We start from the raw sequence: 27389 nt of genomic DNA on the forward strand, positions 1-27389 counted from the left end.
CATTTTATATAAAAGGTAATTTCTGCCACGTGAAGACACAACAGCACACAAATATGACTGGCATTTATAATGAACATGCTCGAATGGATCCTTGCTTAATGCAATTAGCCTATATATGCAAATTATGGCATCAGAAATGCTGCAGCAGCTGCAGGGCTTGGCAGCTGTGTGTGCTGTAAGACGGTCTGACAGATCAAATGGACATATTTCCAAAGACTAGAAACAGACAGACAGATGAAGACACATTAAGAATTGTGCATGTTTGGGATTTATAAACCCAGATGACCTGGACAGAATGTATTCAACAAATACCAATATAAAATTTTTTCCAGTTACTCTGTGGTAGTGATTCAATACTGTGCTGGAGCACAGGACCCCTACGAGCCCCACAACTTAAATAAACAGTACAGAAAACTTCACTTAGTGCTGTTTCATGGACCACTTGCTATGACCTCCCTAACATGATTCATCGGTCACAGCTGGGAGACACTCTTTTGAAGACTCACATATTTCCTACTCTACCACAGGCATCTTGAAAATCAGATTTAACCTGCAGTCACTTCTTTTAATATTTTGTCAGTGTCGTCCTTTGCACTGGAACCGGCCTTTCCAGTTCCGCTCTTCCAGTTCAGGTTTTGCACAAGTGGAAGCGGAAAGGGCAGCGCACTGTGAACCATCTCAGCAAACGAATGCATCTGAGGCAGAAACGGACACTTGAAAATACTGAAGTGACTCAAAGGTTTAAAAAATATATATGTATTACGAGAGCCACAAAAAAGGTTACAGACAGAGCTCCACATAGCCTGCACAGATACATTCCAACAATTCAAGGTGGCAGAACAGGTGAAATACAGACCATAAAAACGGTTCGACATTAACTTTTCAGACTGTCAGAGACAGAAAAGCTTGACCCCATCTTTCCCACACACAGAGAAAAATATTGACTATATATATATATCTCTCTATATATCTCTAGTCTGGACCACAGATATAGTCCAAAGAAAATCACATTGCAATTTCCATATTAGCTTGTAGGAGAGTAGGCATCATCTGAGGAACGTCCACGGTGAGGCCCGGGAGGGATCCTCGCGGGCCGAGTTGACACAACATCACGCTTGGTTAGAATTAGAACAGCAACACCCCACAGCTCATGCGCTGCACGTGGCTACCAACACAGAGCTCTGTGCAACCCCCCCGAGCTGGCTGAACCAAACTGAGTAAATACATTTGTTTTGCTTAATTTTTAAAAAAAGAGAAAAAAAAAAAAAAGAAAAAAGAAAAAAAAGAAGAAGCAGATGTAAGGTATTAGGGCAGTTCCTGCTATCACCCTCCTTAAAAATTCAAGACTTGAAGACTTCTTTATTGTACTTGCTTACAGACTTGCTTTGAGACTGCATTAAGGATCTTCAGGAAAGTATGCCACCCTGAGGCTTTTTCCCTTGTTCACTTCAGGTTATGTCTGCATCCAGTTTTGACATGGGGGCCAAATGCTGGTTGTCTGTCAGTGCAGTATTTGGCCCGGAGTTTCAAACTCTTTGCTATTCAAACTTTCCTATGAGGTCAACAAACAAAGTAGTAAAAAAAAGAAAATATTAAGGCTTCAAGTAAAAATATTTTCTCTCTCTCCCACCCATGTAGTAAGGTACATTTAATTCCATAATACTCAATATATTATACAATTAAAGATAAAGAGATCCAACTTTTCAAGGCAGAAAAGTACTACAATGAAAACCTGGAGGCTAAATGGGAGCGTATGAACAGGGAACAAACTGATAATAAAATGCAATATGCAATGAAAACTGATGCGTAAACTAAAAACAAAAACTATTGCTCTTTTTTAAATAAGTAATACAATCCACAGCTACAAATAAAAACAATGTTGAAAATATTTAAGACTTTCAAAACATGAAATAAGCATGACAAAAATAAAGAAGCTACTTTACAGGATGTGTTAACTCGTGCTGGATTTTCATGGCTGATCCCCACCTACTATAAATTAGCATCAATTAAACGAGCTTTCATGAAGCCACACCAATTTATACCAGCTGAAGATTTGGCCTGCAGTGTCTGCAAAAACAGGATATCTGGGCAGAAGAACCTTACTGCTGATCTGTAAACTGCTTAAAGAACTATACTTTAATATGGGCTGCATTCTGCTCAAAAATTAGATTTAATAAATAGGTCCCCAGTCCCACAACAGGAACTATAGAACAGACACTTACATTTATGAGTAAATAGCTGCAGGTTCAGTGCCTTGGATAGAAATGAGGCTGAATTTGCTGCATGCAATCTCCTGTTAACAGTTCTGCTTAGAGTATTCTTTCAGAAAATTTGAATCATTTACTCCAGGCTATGTGCACTGAATTAAAAGCAAACCTCAAAAGAAAAAAAAAAAAGGAAAAAAAAGAAAAAAAAAAGAAAAAAAATACTTTGGTACCATTGTAAACCTATGAAAAAGTTGAATGTCTCTCAACTGTGGGCAAAACTACTCACAAAATACATAATCCTTACTGCTGAACCTGTACTGACACAGTGCATCCTTTTTTTCTCCCTTACCCCTTGTGAACTATGTCAAAATAACCCTGGATATTAGTGCTTTATACACACAATACTGTGTTTAGTCTTACTGAGAAATTCTCTCATGAACTAATGTAGTTAACTTCAAAGGCTCTTCAGCCCTTCAAGTTCCTCAGTAGCTTTTTCATTTATAAATGCAAGAGAAAGAACGATCAAAGTGGAGCATCACTGGGATGCAAATCTCAAATATTACACTGGTGCAAATTTTCAGCCTTGCTTGCATGAATTTCATGTACGTATTCAAAGATACATGATAAAATGTGCCCTTGTCTCACTCCCTAACCCCATGTGTTTCATACCCCCTCTTTTTCAGGGCTTACATATGGCATACATGATACTTTAAAAACAAGTAATTCTTGTGATACTCTATGCACCAGAGTGAATTCCAGTCCTTAAAGAGGTACTGCATCTTCCTGAGGAGTTAACATCAGGGTAGACTGCAGATTAATAACAGTTAAAGATGGAAGAAATCTGTAAGGCCATCTGGTCTACCCCTTGTCCCTACAGGCTCACCTCTCAGAAATTTTTTAATGACTTTTCCAAAGACAGTTTGACTGTCCTAAACAGTTTGTCCACAACTCTGCTTGGAAGACTATTCCACTGCCCCTACCTCTTCATCTTTTCTGCCCCATTCTAAATGTAGATCATTGGTTACCAGTGACAACCCTTTGATTTACCTTTGGTTTTACAACTTTTAAGTAGCGTATTCGTAAAATTATGATACTCAATTTCCACCTCATTGCTTAGCCAGTGGCACCTTTTAGCCCTTTACATCTTCTCATTAGCCAGCCCATCCAGTTCTTTAATATATATTGCTCCACCTGCACCTGATCCAGTTTGCCAGCATCCTTCTGGTACCACGGTGCCTCCAACTAAAGACAGCGTTCTACATGACAGCGAGCAAATCTGCATAGAAAGACTATTGCTTCTCTGCTCTGCAATATCCCTACACCAGGCATTTAGAATATCACCAAGGCGATAAAATGCACACTGATTTCTACTTCACTCTCTCAGAACTTCAGCCTATTGCAGATGCATTGCTTTCCAGGCTTCTCCCTTCAGGCAACATAGAGCATTACACAGAGAGATGATTAACTTTCGTATGTTCTCTTCAACCTTTGTCTCCAAAAAATAACGTGATATACAAGGGACATAATAACCATGTATTGCAGCAGATGTCAAGATTCATCAAATCAAAATATAAATTTTAACCAGGCAAAATTAAGGTCAATATTTGCCTTCTGGAGTAATTAACCCCAACATACATGAAAACAAATAAGATGTTATGAACACATTCTGAATTGCTACCAAATACCTGGAGAGCTTTCCATTACAGTCAAGGACTGAAAAGGATTTAACCCCTTGAAACAAATATCCTGAAAAATGATGGATTTAGATCTCTAATCAAAATTATTCACCAAGAGAACCAGGTGGGAAGTCGAGGTCTTATATGCTGACTGGCTCAGTGATAAATAATAATTTTTAGTTACTTTGGCAACAGTCGCTCAGGATATTCTTAATTGCACACATGATCTGGCTAGTTAGCATTGGTCCAGATCTCAGTACTTTTGACTTCTGAGGTGGTAGCTGAATAGTAAGGAAAAGGAGATAAGGAACAGAGAAATAAAAATCCATTTGTCCCAAAATTAGGTTTGCCAGAGTCCTCATATTTTTGACAAAAGTAATACACCCCTTTCTTGTTTTTTAACGGTAAAGTTGTCTTTAAATCCAACAAAGCAAATGTAGTTTTCTGGAGACAGGAAAAAGAAACCTCAGAATGTTAAATAGATTTGATTGATATTATTTTAAAAAGTTGTTCCCCAGGAGGGAAAAACCCAAATTGAAAATCCTTTGTCTAACAGTATTGAAGACCAGAGGGAATGTGCTAGTAATTAAGCAGACAGAAAATTTATATCCTTCAGATGCACGCTTGGCTCAGTTACACGCACTGTAAATTCGACAGCTCACGGTAACCTTGCTGCGGGATTACACTGACGGCACCAGGGCAAGGCAGTAAACTCTGTTACTGCCTAAATCCAACAGGTAAGGAGGGTGCAGGGAAAGCAGCTGACGGCTGTTTAAAATACGTTTCCATCCGAACATTTCCTTTCTTATCTGCTTGGTTTTGTTTGCGGGTCAGAGAAGCTTTTCAAACCCAGAGGGAGCAGGAGGTCAGAGTGGCAGATCCTTGCCGGTGTTGCGGTCCTTTTCCACGGAGACAAACACACGCACACACACACACAACTTCACACACAGGGAGGCCAATGGCAGACGGGGAGAAGCTGTTGCTATCCTTTCTCCTGCCCCCATCTGGGACCAGGGAGGCTTTTAAAGACAACATGGTGTCTGCAGCCCAAGTGGCTTTGCCTTGTTCCTTCCCAGGAGGAGGAACCTGAGCTGCAGTACCCGGGGGACAAGGAGAAGCTCCTGCCCAGCGCAGGAACACTACTTTCCATGTCAGCAGGAAAACAGCAGTTGGTCCTCTGGCTCCTGCAGGGCACATCTCTGGCCAGAAGAACTGCGAAGGGGCATGGGAGAACTGACTGATCCTGGACTGACCGTCCTTTTTCACAGCACAACTGGTACACAACAGAGTGGTTGGACAGACACGCGCACAATGGCTTTAGCGCTCTCTTGCAGGAAGGAAATCCGCTCTGTGGTGGTCTTAGGTCGTAGCCAGTTCCCGCCTGTCGGTTCAGGAAGAGTCTGATACACTGTACAATTTTATTTTTCCCTCAAGAATAAGGCTGCAGCTGGTTTTTGGCCAAAAGAGAAAGATGAAAACAGAACAAACCCAAAACAAGAAAAGGAGAGTGGCCGACTGCTGCTGCTCCTTCTTTGTTGTTATTTGAGTCTTCACAGTGCTCCTAGCTTCATGGCTGGCTGAGTGGATGGCTCTTTGTTTTTAATTCATTTTATTTTACACCGAAATTTCATAGGTTGTTCCACCAACTCCAGACACCTTCTTAACATTTGAGTGTCTAGCAGGGCTGACAGGCGTCCCCTGGGAACTTGAAGTTGAACCCAACCTGGCTATTCCTTTTGGCTGTCCATTTATTTTACTGTGAGAGGTCTTCAACTGCATGTCATCCCTGCATCAAAAGAAATATCAAAAGATGCAATATTAGTGACAAAGTGTGATAGCAGAGTGGCTTCATCCAGTATAAACAATTACCCCTGTCACCCTGAGTTCCCAGCATTACAAAACATCCAAGCCTGGGAGCAAGCTGGTTGAAGCCAGTGCCCCCAATAAAAAGCCACTGAAATGAGAGAATTATTTTGGCCATTAGGTAAGTGGACCACACCCGAGTAGAAACTGTTCATTTAATTACTTGCTTAAATGCTTTGTTGATCCAAGTTAATTGCATAAGCATTTGTAGGACGCAGGAGGGTTTAACAGTCACCACTGCTCATCACTGACCTTAAGCCAAACTGTGTCTTAAAATCAGAAATAAATTCTCAGCAAAAACATTTCCCAGTTAAATATCCAGGTAAACAAAACTTTGTTGCTCATCTCTGAAACAACTTGCTGGCACTTAACTTCTGGAGACCTACAATAATGATCCTCCCACATTTCAGTATGTTTTCCAGAACTGTTGGATAACAGGAGAGAGAAACCTGGGACCTTAGCCAGAGGCCTGCACAGTGCGGCAAGTACCAGATACAAAGGAAATTTAGATATTTCTGAGGAGCAGCCCTCCACATCCCGACTAAGCTGAAACACTGCATCCTCAGGAGGATCATGGTCTCTTCAGACCTTGCAAGCTCCACAGCCTCCACAAGGAAAAAAGAAGCACATGCAGAAGCTGCAGCTGAGGATCTTGCTCAGGCGGCAGTTACTGAGGCTTTCAGCACAGCAAATCCTCTCTCTCCATGCTTTCTCACAGAAAGGAAGGAAGCAGCAAGGCCTTAAGATAATACAGAGCTCTCTATGCCAAGCACCAGGACTGGTCTCAGCCTGTTTCCCTCAGTGCAGGGTATGTAGCACAAGTAGGATCCCAGCTCTGCCTCTCTATCCACGCAGTGTCTGGGTTAGCTTCCCTTCAGGCTGCAAACTAAAACAGCTCCCCCCTTTTGTGCATTAAGGGGAAGGATAATCTGCCTCACACCTTGGAAATAATTCCCCAGTTCAGCTATGACACCGTATCACTATGAATTTACAGCCAAACTGACCACCTGCAGTTCAAGGAACAGCAGAAGTGGAAACACTTTGTCATGATGAGGTTGCTGTGGGGGTGTGACGGAGCTGAAGAGCACCCACAAACTTCCCACCCTCGTGGCCCACAGCGAACACCTCATCGGGGCTGTGCCTCCAGCGCAGCGCTCTGCCCTTGCTTGCACGCAGATTCCCACTGCTCTCAGCCCCTCGAGCAGTACATACCTCTGTGCTCCCACTGATTGCACCTCTGTAATTTCCACAGTGTTAACAAACGACACAGCCTTCGGGCCTCCGTAAGAGGGTGACCTAGGCATCCCTGTGGGGGACGATGGGACCTGGTGGCCTGGGGATTTGTAGGAGCCATTGCTCACCCTGCCCTGTAGTGCTTGATGGGACTGCACGTTATTATTGGCTAAATCAGCTTGCAGAGAGGTTGTGGAAGTCCTTGGTGCTCTTGTCATTGCACTTGAAAGTGAAGACACTGAGGACTGCAGTATAGGGTTCCTTGTGCTAAAGCTGGTGGCAGCCATCAGATTGTCCCTGGATCCGTATCTCATGGCCATGCTGCGCGGGTCTTCTGAGAGCGTGCTCACTTGCTGAAGGCTGTAGGAGCTGGGTGTGTCATAGACGCCCGAGTCTGCAAACACCGAGTCAGGGTGCGAGTGGAGGAGCTTCTCCCTCTCTTCCATCTCTTTCCTTTCCTGGATGGATGCCATAATTGTCTTGGAAAGGTTATCGTAGCGCACTGGGGAGGGGTCTCGCTGATGCGGGGCTGGGCTCCCCAGCACAGGGCTGAAGCTCTGCGGTGGCTGGCGCTGCAGCTCGCTGCCCCGGAGGTGGCACATTTTGGCTGACAAATATGGGGAGTGGTACCCGACAGAGCTGACTGCAGAATGGGCGATGCACTTCCTTCCCGAGGGAGACATGGGGTTCAACAAACTGTCATACGAAAGACTCCCATTTCTGTTTGACAGGGAATTGGGAGAAAAGATGCTTTTGTAAGGGGTGGAAGCCGCCCCTTCAGACTTTATTGGATGAAGGGGCACTTTGTCTGTCCCTCTCCTGCCGGCAGATTTCAGGCTCAGGGATCGTGAATTGATGGCAAAGGAATCTATCTGGAGTGGGGAAGACTGATAGGTCTTGTGGAGGGAGCTCTTCCGGTAGCTGGGGATGTCCAAGCTGGGTTCGGACTGGTAATCAAGGCTCCTGCCATCCTCTTCTATCAGTGCCCCTTGACTGTGTCCCTCCTGCAAGGTGATCTAAAACAGAGGTGAAAATGAGAAACAGAAGCCAGTGACACGTAAGTACAGGTTTGCTCTCTCGGTGAGTGCATGGGAAGGACAGAGCTGAAGGTCTTCCCTCTGTCAGCCCAGCTTCATTACAAGAAAATCTCCTGACTCCTGTTCAACATATGGATTAGCACCTTAGAAGCATGGAGGAGTTATTCATAGTAAGTGCTAAATAATACCGACAGTAAGAAGTAAGTTAATGCATGGACACTGAAAGTACTGAATAAGAGACCCAAGCTGAGACTCAAGTCTCAGTAAATCAGATTGTTATCTGATGATACTGCCCTTGGAAAAAGCACTGCACTTCACGTTTTCTACAAATAGCTCCTGAGTTGAGGGATGTCTGGTTTTGTGTGCTGAGACAGAAATACTTTGAGCTTCATTTCAACACGCTGGGGACCAGCACGCTCTTATCCACTCTACTTTGCGCTGTGAATATGCAGTAATTCTGAATTTCTGGTCACAGGTCTTCAAAATTAGGCACCTAACCTTAATTAAAGCAGAGAGGCTCCTTCACACCATTTAGACGACAAAATGGAGCAATTTTCTCTTTTTTATTGCCTGTGTAGGAGAAAGTGGCCACATCAGGAAAGGACAACAAAGGCCATAATTTATTTATATGCTCTGAAAACAGATAGGACTTCACTTTGCTTTACTCTGAAAATTGCTGAGTTCTGTTCACTTAAAATGCCATTCTGTGCTAAGCAAATAGTTTTTGCTGTTATTTTTAAAGAAGGGTTTGCCAGAATGCACAATAAATTGGCTACACTGGTTCTGCAAACAAAGAATTATTATTAGTCACATATTTAATCAGAAATGCAGTTGACACAGCTTGTTTTTTAGCTTCTTTTAAAGGAAAACTATTGAAAGAAAAAACTGAATGACAAACCCCTGGTTTGTTGTGGATTTTTTAAAAGAGCTTTTTCCTTTCAGCCAGAAGATAGAGAAATATGCAAAACAGCTCACTCTCTTCTAGAGCATGGTGCTAAATTTGGCCTTCTCTGGAAAAAGGAGACCAAGTGACAGCCTGTAAAGGAGGATGAGAGCAATGACGTAGCTTGTAAGTATATTTGTGCTACTTATCCTTGTGTCCCAATGCCTCTTCCCTAGCAGTTTTCACTGCTCAAAAGCAGAATTACATTGACAGGCTGAAAAACTGATACAGAACAGACACCATGGCATTCCTCACACAGCCCAGTCTCTTTCCCTCTGTACCTCCTACACGGGCTTGGCAGACAAATCCATGCCCTCCTATCACCTCACCACGTGAACCCCATTTTATGATACTCCCAGCTGACTACTAGAGGGTTGTGACGACTATAAAACTGAACAAGTCCCCAGAGCTTGCACACCATTCAGCAACAGCAGTTTTGGGTTAGGATTGAAACAGCAACCCTCAGAGTGAAGGTGCTGCTCCCTGTTATCATTTCACAGCACTGCCCAGTCCCCTGGCCTAATCAGAACCTGCCCTGTATCTATATTGCATCTCTGGCTGTGCACTGAATGAACACAAGCCTGCCTTCCTTGGCTCCCTGACTTTTGGCATTATGACTCAGAATGCTGTGGCTTCCACAGCTCAAAATTGCTGGATGATGCCTGTAAATAGAATATTTTGAACTGGATGTCAAGCCATTTTTCATGTAATAAAATGAAAATGATAGGATATTAAACTTTTTGGATACAGTGAACACTCTGTTGTTCTTGTGTTCCCTTTCATAAGCAACTCGTTTCTTCATTAAGTGGACAAATCCAGAGAATAAGATTTACAATTCCTGTAGTAGAACTGAAACTTAAACTTGTTCATAGCTGGAATTCCACTATCTATCACCATCTTTCTTTCTTTCAAAATGAGAAGGATGCACAAAAAGCTTTCCTCTCCATTTAAGAAACATTCTGTCTTATTAGAGTGTTGCTGCAGCTAATTATTTTTATCTACCATATTTTCCTTTCCTTACTCCTTTTATAGTACTCCTTCCTATCACCCCCTTCTTGTTATTCCAGGGGTGACACTGAAGGAGCTGATGAAATTAATTTTGAGAACACTGTACTGTGTGTGGTATGTGTTTTTTAAGGGTGTCTCCACTGGTGTGTCAAGACTTGGATACATATTGCAACTATACAAGTTAGACAAGTGATTTTCCAAATGCTGTTCTCAGATCCCGGGGCCGAGGAGTATTTGTAATAAATCCACGAGAAAAAAGTTTCATAACTTCTAAGCAGAAGAGAAAACTGTCAGAATTCCACAGCACATCTGTCTAATTGTTTGGACCTCAGTTTTCTTGAGAGGTGAAAATGATGCCAAGTATTAGGAAGGTGTTTTTTCCAGTATAACCCAAATGCACTGAATAGGTGCTAAGGAAGGTCAAACATGAGGAGTCTTCTGCTAATTTTCACTAAAATATATCTGGGGATGCTTTAAAAGTTCTTTCTGTTTCGCAAGCTAACATCTTAAGGAATCAATGAGTATACTGAGTATTGGCTCAAGGGTCTGATCCAGAGAAGAACTCAGCATACCCAGCTCCCTCTGAAGGGAATGTGAGGTGGCACCTCTGCCAGGAGAAGCCAAGGGGAGGTGACACTTCTCAGCATCCCAGGATCAGGCTGAGACACCGGAGCGGCGGCAGCGCTCCATGTCAGCAGGGGGAAGCTGTGAAACCAGACATGTTTCCATAAGGAGCACAGTGAAAATAATACACTGTCACACAACAGCGCCAAGTGCTGTTATTTACTTTTACACTCTGACGTTCACTAGAGCCCTGCAGTGAATTCATCCTCAGCTCCACGCTGCCTGGCGTTAGCTGGGAGCAGAAACTCCTGGGCTCGCTCACCTGCTCGGCCGTGGCGTGGTAGTGGACTTTGGGATTGTTGCTGAAAGCTGGTCGGTATTTGTACATGGCAGGAGTAGGAGGGCTGATAAGTTTGGGTGAGAGGCCACCTTCTGCAAAAGAAAAAAGAAAACAGGTACTTTCTATTAAAATGCATGTGGACAGAAAGCTGTCAGCCATAATTCCTTGCCATCCATCCTCTGCAAATGGATCTGATCTGGAGAAAAAAAAACTTGCAGTGCTTTTGTGTGGCATTCCACCACAGCACACTGCTGCCAGATCAGTCAACTACAGAGAAGAAGAAATATATTTCTTGGCTAATATAGGCACAATATATTGAGTGGGGTGATGTGCTCTGGTGAGTAGAAATTTTGCCTAATTTGAAATACTAAATATTCAGGTTGAATTCAGCTACTAGTTCTGTCTGAAAAATAAAATAAAATAATAATATTAAAGCATAAACTTCACATTCTTACAAATGAAATAATGCGGTTTGCAATGTCTAAGAATTTCATGCCAATATTTCTGATTCCTTAGATTCCTTTGACATTTTTAATTTAAAAATTGATCTAAGAAGGGATTTAAAGGGGTTTACAAACTCTGCAAAACTGACATGAAATATTCAGCCTATGCTTGAATGAACCACTTGAAGCTGGCTTTTTTCTTCCTTTCCTGCTGTTAATTCCCCTGGTCTGGAAATCCTCTAAACAGGAAAAAGCGCTTTCACCCAGATCCCACGTTTTGAGAGAGTACAAGAAACCTTTTAAAGAAGCTAAAAGAGTTTCTTATTAATAAAACTAAAGCACTGATTATGCAACTATACCTTCACTGGTGCCCAGCTGCCCTTTTAGCTCAGAGTACTTGCTTGGATCTCCTTTGGGTGGGAGAGGTGGTTGCACATCCATACTTTTATCCTCCAGACCTTCCAGGCTGATTTTAGACTGAAAATGATCAACAAAATCAATCATTACATGCAACTTGGTTAAATAACAGCACGTGGCAGAGTGCTGGATGTACCAGAGAATGAGAATTACCTACACATATAGTGACAAACAGGATTTAGCATCCGCTGAGGGCAAGGGCTGTCACGTGTAAAATTAGCATTGTCATAACCAGCCAGAATTTTAAATGCACTATCCTGGTCTACTTGGCATGCTAGGTACTATAATCATCATGCTAATTAATATGTGGTAGAAGACAATAGTGCTTTCTCGCATTTTTCAGCAACTTTCCAGGTAGCTCTCAGCAGGTAACTATCCAAAGAGTGTTGGAAGTAGCTATGCACAAAAATCTTGCAAATTGGCTTCCTTTGAATCCACCACTTTTTATGGGACTGAACAAATCCTTCTCTATTACTCATGCCAGGAGAAACTGAAAAGAGAAGAGAATTCAGCTTCTGAGTCAATATTCCTTGCCCTGGACCACAAGCCTTCCTGCAGCCTGGCAGCTCAAAACATTCTTTGAAGTAGAACAGCTGACCTGGTCTGGTGATACAAGGGTTCATTAAAATTAATTTGAACACCAAGAGGAGACAGCTCCTGGGACAGAAAATAACTACTGCAAAGAACAGCCAACTCTTCCAAAAGCAGCCCAGAGGTTTCCTGTTCCTAGAGCTGCCTGTTACTGGATCAAGAGCTGCTGTTACTGACCCTGCCTTACTTTCAGAGGATGAAGTATATGACAAGGACTCAAACTCCAGTTTCTGCATCATCTCAGAGATTTGTCAATGACAGACTCATTCCCAGGCTTGATAATGCTCAGTCCATGCCCTTCAAAAGCAGAGCTTGGAGATTTGCTCACCTTGCTCCGGTTGAGGTTGGCTTGGATGCCATTGTCACTGATCTTCACTGTGATCTGTCGCTCAGACAAATCAGGTCTCAGGAAAGGAGGCTTCACACTCACGGCTTGCTTTTTCTTGGGCTCAACCACGTACCTGATTAATTGTGCAATGGTCATCATTAAAATAAACAGTAACCTAAGAACAAGGCTTAAAAATCTTCCCACTTCCAGGTTATGATTTAAGAATGTGTCAGAATCTACGTAAGAACCTCCATTTATTTCAGTCTATGTAATAATTAAGCAGCAATTAAAAAAAAAATAATTAGCGAGCAAAAGGAGAGGATGAATTTAAAAAGCAGCAATTTTTGAAGCACTAATGGACAACAGCAAGAAGAGAGCAAGCATTTAATATCTGGCTCCTCTCATCTACCTTGACCTGATTTTCACATTTTGGAAGGTTTGGGAAGCAGCTACTCCAGTATCTTTAACACATGTAATAGTCCTTTAGGATTTATTTGTTGTATAACAAAGGGGGGGAAAAGGCAGATAGGAGTGTCAGGGTCCGGAATTGTTCTACACCCCGAAAAGGCTCAAATAAATCCTGTAGTAAGATTCTGAACATGTTTGCAGGCTGGACAGCTCAGCACCAAGGATTATTTATAGTCCATCTGATCTACTGCATTAAGATCCTGATTTCAAAATGTGAAACGATAAATCCATTTCCCCAAAAATAGAAAGCCATAAATAAAATCTCAAGTTCTGTGATGTAGACCTCATTGATAATCTGTTTTATGATAATGAAAGTGCCAGTGAGATTGAAAACCACAGCAGCCTTAAATTAGATTTAAGTCTTAAGGAGAAACGCTGATTTTAGCTTCCTTCCTTTTCTCCAGCAGACTGGACATTGCCTGTACAGTGTAAGAAGTTGTGTGGGCAATATGATAACATATGGATATTTACCTTGTTACTGAAATCCACTGGATAAACAAGCTGGTGAGGACAAGGGTATGAGCTTGACATAATTTGACAAGCTTATTCCAAAAAAATAAATTCTGGGCTAAGGGTGGTGAATCACAGGTTACAGCCCTGCAACAGGGAAGCGGCTATCACAGAGCTCTGCCTCCAGGACTGTTTTGTTTTGCTTTCCTCTTGTTCCATCATAAATCCTTGGCTTGTGAGTCCAGCCAAGCACATTTTCTTCCCCTGTCCCAACAACTATTCTTGCTCCCTCATTCCCAGCTGAGAGCATTTCTCTTACCTGGGAGCCAAGGGGCTGCAGAGCACATGTTCCACGTTTCCACAGCATCCTCGGGTAAAAGGGTTCACCCCTCCACGGAATTTCCCTGTCACCTGGAAACACGTTCAGGACAGTGCTCAAACCTCTGGTTATATAAAAGTCATCATCCAAGCCTTAGAAAGCCAAGAACAAGTCTGACCCTTCTGTCCTTCCCAAACAGATCATTTTTCTTTGTATGCTGCACTTTTTCTCTCCAGCTCTAACAGACCCCCCCTTGTCAGCTAATTTCAGCTAGGAGGCACTCAACTCAAAATCCTTCCCAAAAGGACACTGCTGAATGTGACAGGGTTTTGAAGTGATGTGTCCACCTCTCCATGCTGCTCCTGCATTGGATTTGTGTCTGCTCCCAGCCAGACATCCTGTTTTGGTCTCTTTCATTCCCATCACTTCCCCTCCTCTGCCTCGGCAAGTGCCCTCCAAACCAACAGCACTGTCAAATCAACGTTCCCAAATGCTGGATGAGAGCAATGTTTCCTGTCTCTCAGATCCCATCCTGGGCAGCAATCGGTACAAACCACTGCTTTATGTGGGAGGGTGCCAGGAACTCCCTGGTGATTACAATGTTTGCCTGTAAATGAGCATGTTTAATAAAAGCCAAGCCTCATTAGACTGGCGGGATCCATTCAGGGCTTCATAAGCATTATAAAGAATTTGTACTCTACAGGCAGATACTCGAAAGTCACCATATGAGGATAAATACCAATAAAGCCAGGGAGATTAATAGTGGTTGCCATTAAAAGCATTACCATTGTTGTTTGCAAGTAAAAAGCATTTTAATCAGCTCATAGTTCTGATCTAGCAACAAGTTCACAGAATACCAGAAATACTTTATTAACTTGGACATAAAATAACAACTATTAAATGATTCTGCAATATATTATGCTGGCCTTGTTGATATAACATAAAGCACTTTAGGAGGCCAAGAGAGAGAGGCTGGAAGTTCTGAGATTTGGAAGAGCAACCTTTTGATGAAAACATGGGCCTGGGACATTCGGCACATCTGCATTCGATCCTAGGCTCACGCTGACTTGTGCCAGATGCTGGCAAAGCATTTCATATCTCTGTACCCCTTTTCTCAAACACAGGATAAAAATAAAAGTTCGTCCAACTCACAGATTACAGTCTAATTATATCAGTTTGGTTTCTAAAGTAGTTTGAAATCCACTGGTAGAAAGCAGTCTAAGAAGGGAGGGTATTTATTTACTCTATTCAGAAACTAAAAATACCAGAATATGAGCAGATGTTGGGTTACGGGTTATTTCGATTCCATAAAAGAATTTCAGAGGCATTCAGAAAGATCAGAAACATCTAAACCCAGCCACTATGCACTTTTCAATCACAGTCTGCCTACTATGAATGCTCAGAACTTACAAACTCCGGAATTAATAAACACCAAAAATTTACAGTAAAAACCCAAAACTGTCTGTACCACTGGCCTACAAAATGTACTGGGAAAAGAGGACCAGATAAGCTGAGCATATTGCAAGTGGAAAGCTGACAGCAGATAACCACCAGTGTGAGAAAAGAGAATCAACACTGAGACTGCAGGAGAAAAGAGAATGTTTTAGTGGCAATGCCAGGAGCAGATCTCACATCCATCTCTCCTGGTCTGGTGCTCTAATTACTTAGATATGCTTCCTCTGAAAGGACCTCAGGGCTGGGAACATCCATCCTCCAGTTACAGATAACTGCTACATATGACTAAGCAGAAATTAAGACAAGATTATATTTAATTTTCAAAATGGCATGGGAAGATGAATTAAATCTCAACTGGTTTGGTAGCTCAGGAAACCAAACCAAGCTAGGATACATTTTCCAACAGTTATTTCAATCACAGAAAAATTCTCAACCTTTCTAAATTCTAGTGCGGCCACAAAGACATGAAGTTAAAATTTACATTTTTAAAGTTAAATTTTTCCTTTTTCTTCAGCCTAAAATTTTCTTGGAGAGTTTATATCACTGCACAAAGACAAGGCTAAGGCAAACCACGATTTGGACTATGAGACCAAAATGCTCTGTGTTTCATGCTACTGCTGTTAGCACTATCAAACCTAATACTTGGCCAAAACCAATTTTAAAATGAAGAGCAGATGATTCTGAGCAGGACAGAGAAAAGCATTTGAAGATGACAGCTATGGAAGCTTGCTTTGTTCAAAGGCCATGTTAGGCAATAGTTCACGATGACTTCAGATTCTTTGCTTATGTAAACCTCCCACACTCTTCTGGGTAAGAGTTTTTATTGTCTCTTGTGGGATGGAGACAATGTCATCTCAGTTTATGAAGGTTTGGCCTCAGACAGATGTTTTCAACGCTCACAGCTTGCCCAGGAGCCAGACAGCTTCACAGCATGGAGCCATCAGTCCCCAGGACAGCCAAAACAGCTCAGTGGGAGATGCACAGCACCCATGGGTGCAAGGGCAGAAAAAACCCATCTGAAAAAAACCCAAAACACAAGGGAAAATAAGTATGGTGGGGGAAATGTGCAAAAAGCCCAGATGTGAGGGGCACTTTGGAGCTGGAGCTGTGAAAGGGTAAAACACCGGAATGCAGAGAGTTCATCAGCCTTGGGATGAGGGCTGAGACCAGTGCCACACCTCCAAACCGTCCCTTGGGGTGGCAGGAGCTTGTTACTGATCCCATCAGACTGATCCCTATCACCCACACCAAGCCATTCATGTGCACATGAATGCAGGTCTGCATCAACCACAGGGACTGTGGATTGTGGACATTTGAGTAACTGCAGGGGAACTGGAGTTTTACAGAGCTTTTGGCACAAGGTTTCATGTTGGCATTTGGTTTGGAGAAGCAAAGCAAGTTGGGTCCAACAGCACTGTGTGTGTGTGTGTTCATATGCATGAGAACAAGAGAGAGACACAGAGGGGGACAAAGAGCTAACTCAGAGCCTGTTATGGGCAGTGTGGGCTTGCAGGGGGAGTTCAAAATACCAGGACAGAGGGCAAATGATTTAATCCCTCCCTCCCTCCCTCCCTTCCTTCCTTCCCTTCCTTCTTTCCTTCTTTCTTTCCTTCCTTCACTCAATCTCATGGATTGTTCAGTCTGACTCATAAAGTTTGAAATTCTGGGGCTGATGGTACCCACCACATAAAACCTATTTCAAGGCCATGAGTAGATTTTAAATAATAAATAAACCTGGGGTGATGCTCTGCGGCTAAAAAAGGGAAACCTTTGCCTGCAGTGTATTAAAAAAATTGGAAAATAAAGAATAGACAATCTTCCTAGATGTTCACAAAATCTCCAATAAGAGATTTGGTACTGGTAAGATTTGGACCATCTTTTGCTTTACCCAAGCTGACTTGCTGACTTTCCTTCCCACCTCAACACCTTAGCCACAAACACGGAGAAAGGATTGCTTCTTACCTGTTCATTTGTTGTGCGCCCTCGGGCCACTAGAACAATATGGAAGCCAGTGAGACCAATGACTGGGATGAAGAATAACCCAGCCACACACATGACAGCCATTCTGTATCCAAGAGTTAAAGAAACTGGGATGAGTGAAGGGACAAAGAGTCTGTGAAAGACAGGGAGAGAACAGGAGAAAAAATAAGGGAGCATCACAGTGTCATAGAATGGTTTGGGATGGAAGACAATTCCCCTGCTGTGGACAGGACACCTTTCACTAGACCAGGCTGCTCCAAGCCCTGTCCAGCCTGGCCTTGGACATTTCCATGGATGAGGCAGCCACAGGGCAACCTGTGCCAGGGCCTCATAGTGAACAATTTCATGCTAGTATCTCATCTAAACCAGCCCTCTTTCAGTTTGAAGCTGTCCCCCCTCATCCTTTCACTCCAGACCCTTGTCCAAAGTCCCTCTCCAGCTCCCCTGGAGCCCCTTTAGGCACTGGAAAAGGCTCTGAGGTCTCCCTAGAGCCTTCTATTCTCCAGGCTGAACAACACTAACTCTCCCAGCCTGTCTCCAGAGCAGAGAGATTCGAGCTCTCTGAGCATCTCCGTGGCCTCCTCTAGACTGGTCCCAGCAGCTCCATGCTCTCTGATGTTGGTGCAGCACTCCAGGTGGGGTCTCATGAGTGCAGAGTAGAGTGTTCCTCACCTTTTGCAAGGTCTAACTAAATTTCATCTCAAAGTTAAGTCTATCTGCTCCTAGTCTGGGTCCTCACCCTTGAGACGGTTAAAAAGCAATGTGAACTCAGTGATTCTGGGCTCTACCTCTCTACCTTGTGAAAAATGCTCTGCACTGATCTATCAAGAGCAGTATCACCCCTCAGAGCCAGCAGTTCATGTGTTCACCAGCATGCAGGAGGCTACTTCCAGAGCACACTGCTCCAAAAGACAGCAACAGAGTTTTAAACACAGCAAACAGAGGTTGAGAGCTACACCTGGTTCTAGGTAAAATTCAGGGAGGCAGCTCATCCTTCTGCTGGGTTGTCATGACAAAGATTGAGAAAGACAAAGGGTCAACTACAGCTTCTGGAGCAATCTATGATCACACAGGTACAACAGGAACAGAGGAAAACCTGCACTGAGCATTTACAGGAGGAGAGCAGTGGGGGATCAGGAGAGGCTCCGCCTGCTCCCTGAGGAAAAATATTCAGAGTCATTCTTGCACATTTTCCTCAGTCACCTTGAGTCTGGAAAGACCAGAAGGAAGGATACGTGATGGTAGTATGAGCTGCTCCCAGCTTTTCCATATGGTTGAGTACGAAGATGAGCCCAAAGGTGAACACTCCAACCATGTGCGTACTTAAGGACAGCAAGAAGAGAAAAAAATAGCGGTAGTTCCTCCGTCCTATGCAATTGTTGACCCATGGGCAGTGATGGTCAAAATCCTTGTAAAGAAAGGGAGAGATAGGAAAAAATATCCAAACAGTGAAAGAAAATACATTGCCTTAGAGATAAATCTGAACCATTGTCATGTAAAATTACATCATACTAGTTCTGCAGCTTTACAAAATGCTTGCCTGTTTTTTATAAGACTTTTTAAGACCAAGTTGTTTCTCTATCCATGAATGGAGAGGTACTTGAGTGTTTATAGGGTTTGAAGAGAGGACATATTAAAAATAAAGGACAGGCTATTTATCTGCTAGCAGCAGAAGCCCTAATTTTTTATCATCCTTAGCATGAGTCAATTACAATGAAGTTATTATAACCTAGAATGGTTTGAAGATGCAATTGTGCTGTACAATTCCCTGTCCCACATTTCGGTATTTATACTGAAATGAGTCCACTTTGAACAATGGACATCACAAAAGTACCTTTTTACCAAGCAGGTCACAAAGAAAAGCAACAGCTGGATCACACACAGGCAAAGTTCTGCACAGGTTCGTTAAGTTATGAATCCAAACCTAACTATTTGTCTCAGTCACAAGTCCAAAGTCCCTCACAAAGTCAGATCCCTTTTAACAGGAGAGTTAATAATGAGGGCAAGCCACAGACACCCTCCAAGTGCCTTTCCACAGTTTTGTAAGCATGTAAATCCACTGTCTCCAATGGGATTATTCTTGACGTGAAGACAAGATCAGGTGCAGGAAATAAACCCTTCTCACCTCTGTGTTCTTCAGAGCAGATATTATGCATTCATTGCACCGACAAATGAACTGTTTATTCTTTGCTTTGTGGCAATGCTATTTTTAAACACTGCTCAATGATGACACTGGGGGTTTTGTATTTCTACGGTTTGCACAACGCATTTACCAAAAATTTACGAAATACAAAAAAAAGGATGAGAGCTTTCTCAAAGCACATTAGAAAATGACAGAGGCAACTTAAATATTAACATCATTTCAGGCTATATCTGAAATGCTGACATAACATCTGTCTGTTATGCAAATCTGGCTGTATGCAGCCCAGAATACCTATGGATTATGAAACTATGTAAGTACTCATTGCAAACATTTCAATTAAGAAAACAAAAATCTGACTACTTCTATCACAAGTTCATTTTTGGGGCCCTCTGGTAAGAGCATGCTTTAAGTTTTAATTGTTTTTTTTTCCTGCAAGTGTGGTCTGCTTTTGCTCTTTATTCATTTTTATCAAATCGGTTCAAAAGTTTTATATTTGGGAAACAAATTTTTATTGTACATCTAGACTGAAAGTGAAAACGTGAACCACAACCCTGAGTGGATCCCATCTGGAAAGCCAGCAGAGTCACTCCTTTTACTGTCTCAAAACTCTTCTAGAATATGACAGGTGAGTAGGAAATAAGCATCACAAGAATCAATAAAACATGCTTAAGGCCATGATTTATTGATTCAGAAGTCATTAATACTTTTTGCCTACATTCCTCCACAGCAGTAATAATTTAATTACAAGCAGAGCTCCTTACTTGCACACCAGAATAGTAGGGAACATTCAACTGACCTGACCATCAATAGAACTTGTGGAGGGCTAGCCAGAGTCACCTTGCCTTCTGCTATTTTATGCAGGTTCCTTTAGGATTCCCTCCCATTTTCATTTCTGCTGCAGAACTGACTCCCATGGAGGACTTACATCCGCATGAGACTTCAAATGTTTATACCAGTGATTTTTGAGCAATCTTTTTCTGAGAAAACTTCATTTCCTGAAAATGAATTTTTATGCTGAGCCACTGGGGAAGGTGGAAGAAAGAAACTCCATGGGACAACTGAGAATTTACCATCATCTACAAAATCCTCAGAATCTAGAATTAGTGAAAACATTTGTGTTTTAACTCTAGGAATGTACGATTCAGGTTTTCTAGCAAAAAATCCAGCTCTACACAAAAATCCACAGCAGTCTAAACAAACTGTGTGTCACGACTTACAAATAGCTGTGGCTGCTCCCCTCTAGCCAGGGACCTTGGCAGCTCCTCACTCTCAGGCTTCTGAAATCCCACATCCTTCTAAAGCCTTCCAAAACAGGACAGCCTTGTCCTATTTATCGATGGTTACTAGGCACAGCACTGCTTCCAGATAATTATAACTTAGATATATATTGCCCTGAAGGAGAAAATGTCTGACACAAGATAAATCCAGGCAGCCTTTCTCTCACTTGTAACTGTGCTGCTTTCTTTGGGACTATTTCCCTTGCTTATGGCAAAGTGGATTAGGACAAAGGTAGTGTATACAGCATTCCAGCTGACTCTGGTATTTTTTCCCCTTCTGATTAGTAATTCCTTTCATTTTAATGGCACAGCTGAATATATTTTAGACATATTAAAGATTTCATCTTTCTATTTAAAAAAAAAAAAATAGACCTTGCAGCAGAAATGATCCTTTAGAAGTAGAATTTTTAGCTCAGCAATAAAAAGTCCCCCGGCAATACACTGCTGTGTATACAGTGCTCTGTACCTACATGTTTGGGAGATGCTTATAGCCCAAAAGCACATCTTACTGTTTAGGGGCTATTTTTTTTTTTTAAATCCTGTGAGACTCACACAGACCCTAAGAGTATCAATAATCAAGAAAGTCCCCTAATTCAGAGCAATCAACATTAGAAACATGAATGAGCTCATGCTCTGAGCTGGGCCGTTAAAACAAATATGGGCTCCTTCTATTGACTGGAGAACCATTTGCTGAATTCAGAGTTTGGTTCTCCTGAACTCACACACCATTGTGGCTTCTCTGCTTGTCCACTAATGTAGGCACCAGTTTGCTCCAAATTAAATGATGAGCCTTAAGCTCACATGACAAGTTAAAATGGTTCACCCTGAATTTCTTGCTCTCTTGCACTCTGCATCAACTCTCCCACTCACCCCTTTTTTACGTTCACAATCCCTTAGCTGCTTCAAGGAAGGCACAGCCAGCATGATAAATTTTTATTTTCATTTTCTCTGGCGACAGGGCTGACAACAAGCATGGCAGCATTTGTAACACACATAACCGAGGGCTGCGTTTCAAATGGCACTGCTCAGCGGGAGCGCAACGAGGCCGCAACCGTGAACCTCCAAGAACTGGAGCACTGGGGCAACCCAACAGCAGCTGTTTCCAACAGCAGGTGCGAGCCCAGCCCCGTGCGCCCCGAGTGCCCCGAGCCCAGCAGGGCCGGTTACCTCCACGCAGTTGTCGCAGACGCTGCAGTGGGAGCAGCGGGGCGGGCGGTAGAAGTGGCAGGTGGCACACCACTTCATCCGTACTTGGATTCCTTTGATCTCCACGTTCTTGTACAGCGGCGCGCGGAAGTCGTCGTCTTTGTCCTCGTCTTCGTCTGCTGCTCAACGCAAAACGGAGAGTTAGTGGAGATAGCAGGGGGCGAGGAGAGCTAATCCTGTCAGTGCCTGGCACACAGGGACACTGCACAGCCCCCTTTCTGGGGACGACGGTTTATCACCTCTGCCCTGTTTAAGAAAAGAGTCCGTTTAAAAATAAATGCACAAAATAAAACCCAGTCTATACCAGACAAATATATACTGGGAAGAAAAAATATTATTCTAGATTCCTGTGATCTTTACTTGTTTCCCCCTGACAGAAAATCTAAGAAGTTCATATCTATTTAACACCTGGTTAAACATTACAGTGCAGCTGGCATTGGTTGACTGGCTCCAAATTAGGTGGAATTTGATAATGTTGTCCCAGCGGAGCATCAATTACTGTCATGCAGTTCTATATTAAATCTCCTCTAGATGTGTTATCATGATCCAATTTCCATTGACTTCAGAGGGAATTTCTCCCTTCACTTCGATGAGCTTGGGATCTGGCTCAGCTACAGTATTTCTCTGCAAGAGTATTCTCTGGATTAACGTTTGTGCGTGGAAGCAGAGTGCTGTACTGGCACCATTCCCTATAATTTTCTCTCATAACTAGTCAGTGAGACTCTTAGAGAGAGCCAGACTCTAAATCCCTTAGGCACTTCTATAAATACAGTCTGTAGGTTCTCCAATACCATTATAAAGCTGCCCAAGCTGTGTAATACATGTGGGCAGATGAAAACAAGACTGGAACAGTCAAACCATTTAATCTCTTATAAAAAATCTGACAATGCTGACAAAAAGTCTGTACATTATATATACCTATATGCATTTAAACATTTTCCTTCTGCAGAATTTAAACACAGAGTTTGTATAAAACAGATTCACAACAAAAATACTGATACTAATTGTAGTTGGTATAATTAGCCAGCAAAAAACACTGCCAGTCTCAGCCTAGACTGTAAATCGGATTTTTCAAGGCAGCCCCAATTTCAGTTACTTAATACTTCCTTTCCTACTCATTCATTCTGGTGTATTACCAGAAATTCACTCACACGGAGCCAATCCTGATTCATACCAGAAAGACTCAGAGAGCCAACAAATTTTTTTAAAAAAATATTTTGAAAAATAAGTAACAGATCTGGGAGTTTGATTAAGCTGCTCTCCAACAAGCTGGGTTTCTGCAGCTCAAGTTCTACCATTTCCCCCCATAGGCCATATTCTATCTGCTAGACCTGTAAGCTCATATCATAGAGCTGGAAATGTGCCTATTTCCAGTTTTCAGTGACCTGAGAAGAAGAATACATTAGCAAAGGAATGTATCTTACTACACAGATTCTCACACACTGATCCACTGACAGGGAGCAGGCAAGCCTCATATTTTTCTAGCAATTTTTTGGTAGCTTCCTTACAGGAATTGTGTGATTTCATCAGAGTCTCAGCTTTTGTACTGCATATTTGTTGTTTTGGTTTTGAAGTAAATTCGTAACTATCAGAAATGTGCTAAGAAGCTTGAAAACCAAGAAGACTAAACCTAATTTCAACAGCAGAAAGCAAATAGAGTGACTGTGTATTCATTTTAAGTCACTCCTACAATTTCCTGAACTTTGCGCTGGCAGCTCTGCGGGCGGCGTGGGGTGGTGATAAGCTTTTTTCACATGCACACTTGTGATCTGAAATAACATGTGCTCCTCTTTCCTCCCAGCACTGGTATTTATAGTCTTTTCCATCTTTTCCCTTATCAGTTTGACTCCTTCACACATCTAAACTCCTACTCCATTACCTTCTCCCAGGACGAATGCCTTGTCTTTTCTCTCCCCTTGCTCCACAGAGATGCAAGGCCAAGGCCACAAATGAAGTGAGAGACAGCAGAGGGGTGAACTTTAGGAACTCCTCCTCTTCCTGCTTTGCTCCTGACTCCCTTGTGTAAATGGAGATGGGATGGGAGGGAAGGCAATGAGAAAGTTTCTATTTGATCTCCCTGTGTGTTTCTTTCTTAAATGCAAAGTCCAAAACTAAGAACTTGTTTGCAAAAGGAAGTTAGAGAAGCCCAAAGGAAGGGATGAACTGACAACACACTCAGCACTGGTCACTCCTGGGGTCTGGTGATGTCCAGCTCTGCTCTGAGGGAACTGCCCTGCACAAACACACTGATTTCTCAGACTGAGAATGTTTAATGCTTAATTAACCACTGCTATCTCTGCTGAGATAAAGAAACTAACAAGTCCAGGAAACCCCTTAAAACTCTTCCTGCAGAAGTTCCTTCAAAAATCACTAGCATTTGTAGCTTTAAGCACCTATACACTATCAGTTGATCTTACACAAGTGACTCAATCTTTCCTCTTAGCTTGCCTTTACACACAATAATTTCCTTAACTGGAGGTAGCAACACTTAATCAGGGGTTGAGAAACTCCAGCTGCAATGAATGGCAGAGAGATGCTCATCGTTAGACACTGCTACCTGGAGAAACCTGGCCTTGCTATTCAGGGAAGCCAGCAGGACTGGTACCTTGTTCTTGTCAGGTAATAATTCAAAATAGACACTGAATTTGGTGAATAGAGGTGAAGAAGCACAGCTTGCAGACAGCACAGAGCCATTGGTTCAGACAGAGTGCCTAGAGCAGTCTCTGCTGCAAACTGCATGTGAATAATTATTGGAAGACAGATAAAATGAGGTGATAATTCTCTCATTAGGATGTGTTAAAAGAGATGGCTGCACTGTGGTTCCCATCACAAAAGCTAAGTGATCTCTATCCTATTTAATCAGCTGTGAATCAGTACTAATTTAGGCAGGAATATCTTTCTAAATATATACATTTTTAGACACTCTAAGGCAAGCCTTAATCATTATCTGTTCTAGCATTCAATGCTTCTGCATTTCTTTTAAGGTATTCTGGAAGGACTGCTTTGATGAAACTGTTTCAGAAAGTTTAGCCTCTCCCCTCTGGCACCTCTGCTACCTATTGTGAAGACAGTGACTTAAATCCAGTGTGCCAGCATGACACAGGGGATAGCAATCAAAATCACATCACTCGGGAGAGCTATCCAAGGAAAACCATTCTACACAACCCTGCACCCTCGAGTGCCAGTCTGAGTAAGTGCAAGGGCACCCCGGAGCTCAGAAGGGAGCTGGAGGGTACCCAGCATTTCACTGCCATCCCACCCCTACTGACAGTCAAGTACAGTAAAGAAATAAATAAAGCCTACAAGATTACTCAGTAACTTGTGTGTTTGGATACCTGGCACCTCCTTTGGCTTGGATTTTCAATGCTCTCCCCCAACCCCTGCAGCAGCCCCAATTCTGTTACCTCGTGGGAAAACTCCAGGGTCCATGAAAGTTGCCATGCTGAAGTTTGCCAGTACAAACAAGAAAACGAGTCCATTGTACACTGGGATGGCTGGGGAGATGGCTTTTGTCAACCAGGGGCACCTGTGGAGAGGAAAAGTCACGGGTAAGGGCTCTTTCAGCTGTAACACATAGTTTCTTCCCGCCCACTATCATCAGAAGCACTCTGGCCCCCTCCCCAGCCATGCAGCGAAGCCGAATTTGCAATGTAACAGAAATTTCCACGGAGCCAGTTTCAGTGATCACAGCAACACCCTCTGTAAAGCTGCTTTGTTCCAGAGCACAGAAAGCACAGATTGTTCACAGGGCTCACAGGGCTTTGCCACCCTATTGCCTTATCTGCAACCTGGCATTTTACTACTCTGTGTAAAAGCTTCATCCCATTGTTGCATTTCTGTTACCTTCTCTGCAGCCTTGTTGCAGCTGGGGTTACTTTCAATTTTCCCTGATGTAAAGTACAATAGGATTCAAATCATTGATCCCCAAAGCAGGGGCAAAGAGAATCACATTCACTTCTCACTAAGCTTCTATGGTTTTCAACACTCAGAACCAACACTACAAAACCTCTCCTTGGGGGAAAGTTTTGTCAGACCAAGCATGGGCTTTGCAGGTTTCAGCAGAACATGAAAATGCAATATCAAAAAGAAAGTGGATGGCATATACCACGTGAACAATGTTCAGAAGCACCAGAAAGATTTGTTGCTTACGCAGTGAGCGTAACTGAGAGGAACTGAAGATAAAGGGTGAAGGAGAACGAGTAGGAGACTTTGGAAAGAGGATAAGGAAATGCCTGTTAATTAGAGGAAAATTGTTCAAACTGCAAAGAACACTTCCCACCAGCAGAGAAGGGCATGATGAGGCAGAAAAGAGCCTGCCTTACAGGCGGCTTCACCAAATAAAAAGCAGTGTGCATTCACTCAGCCATTCACAACATCTGAACACCCCACCAAATGTATTTCTCCCGTCTGCAAGAGGATCTTTGGTGTTATAAGGGCACTGTGGAGAAAAATCTGATCAATCTCATGATACTTGCAAATATAAATAAGAAAGAATGTGGGTCAAAGAATGTGATTGAAAAAAAGACCCCTCACTGAGTTGCTCCTTAGATTTCCACATGTCTTGACAGCCAAGGACACTTCCAGGGCTGCTGAGCAGGCAGGCACTCAGCAATGTCTGCTGCCATTAGCATAAATCATACACTGGCCCATGTATTCTGGTATTTTGCCTGCATTACACCTACAGTTGGATCTGATTGTCTACCAGGCTGAAGCCTGTGAGAAGAAGGAGGAAACAAAAACAAGAAGCAAGCCACTTTCTTCCACTGATTTGCACTGGGTTTGCTACCAATAGGCTGTTTTGAACAGCTGAGAATGGTCTTATTAACCTTGAAGGGACACTGTCAAACATGCTCTTGTGGCCAGTATTAGAAAGTCACCACGTTTTCTTCTCCTGTTTCTTTGTGGGCAGGCAAAAAGAGATTGTTTTGCACTCCCCATGTCTTCACAGCTGGGTTTTTACCACTGCACTGCTGCAAAGTGCTTTTAAAACGACCTTTCCTTCTGTGTGCTTCACTCAGCCTAGCCAGGAGTGAGGAAAAGATGGACAAGTCCTACCCAGGGTGAATGAACTGTAAAGCCATGAGCAAGACACATCTGCGGCCAGGGCCAAACCTCCAGGCTGACTAAGGGAAAAGGAAAAAACTCAGCCAAAGACAGCTTGATTCCATGAGGTACCTACCCTAAGAACCTTATGTTCCCAAAAGGTGGAATTTCAACAAGTAGCAAGGACATACTGACTTGCTGGCTTGCTTCGTTTGCCTCAGAGCAGCTGCTGATGACTGAAAACCGAAGCAAGGCACAAATTTCTCACTTGCCAGGAAAGGTGCTGCTGGCAGTGACCTTGCCAAGCAAGCTGCAGGCCTGTCACTAACAACAGTTTCTGCCACATCCTTTGGGGGAAAGCAAAATAAATCCTGAAGTAAGCGGTTATAAAATCGATT

General features: G+C 42.8%; 1 protein-coding gene across 3 annotated transcripts in view; it reads right to left on the reverse strand.

Moving 5' to 3' along the window:
- The window catches only part of ZDHHC8 (zinc finger DHHC-type palmitoyltransferase 8), a 109094-nt gene that overhangs the window by 257 nt on the left and 81448 nt on the right, over positions 1-27389 (reverse strand). The window contains exons 2-12 of one of the 3 annotated variants that reach the window (XR_005703416.1): positions 25353-25474; positions 21910-22067; positions 18558-18730; positions 17305-17407; positions 13888-13979; positions 12651-12783; positions 11674-11791; positions 10854-10963; positions 6959-7995; positions 2223-5669; positions 741-1552 (exon numbers count right to left, since the gene is read on the reverse strand). Coding sequence is in view for 1 of the 3 variants with exons in the window: in XM_040081056.2 (XP_039936990.1) it covers positions 5498-5669; positions 6959-7995; positions 10854-10963; positions 11674-11791; positions 12651-12783; positions 13888-13979; positions 17305-17407; positions 18558-18730; positions 21910-22067; positions 25353-25474 (2218 nt within the window). In the remaining 2 variants the exon portion in view is untranslated. Of the gene's footprint in view, positions 1-740; positions 5670-6958; positions 7996-10853; positions 10964-11673; positions 11792-12650; positions 12784-13887; positions 13980-17304; positions 17408-18557; positions 18731-21909; positions 22068-25352; positions 25475-27389 lie in introns of those variants that run through there. The other 2 variants (XR_005703418.1, XM_040081056.2) reach the window with 2 other exon arrangements.

The sequence above is a fragment of the Hirundo rustica genome, chromosome 17 (assembly GCF_015227805.2).
Source record: "Hirundo rustica isolate bHirRus1 chromosome 17, bHirRus1.pri.v3, whole genome shotgun sequence".
Taxonomy (NCBI): domain Eukaryota; kingdom Metazoa; phylum Chordata; class Aves; order Passeriformes; family Hirundinidae; genus Hirundo; species Hirundo rustica.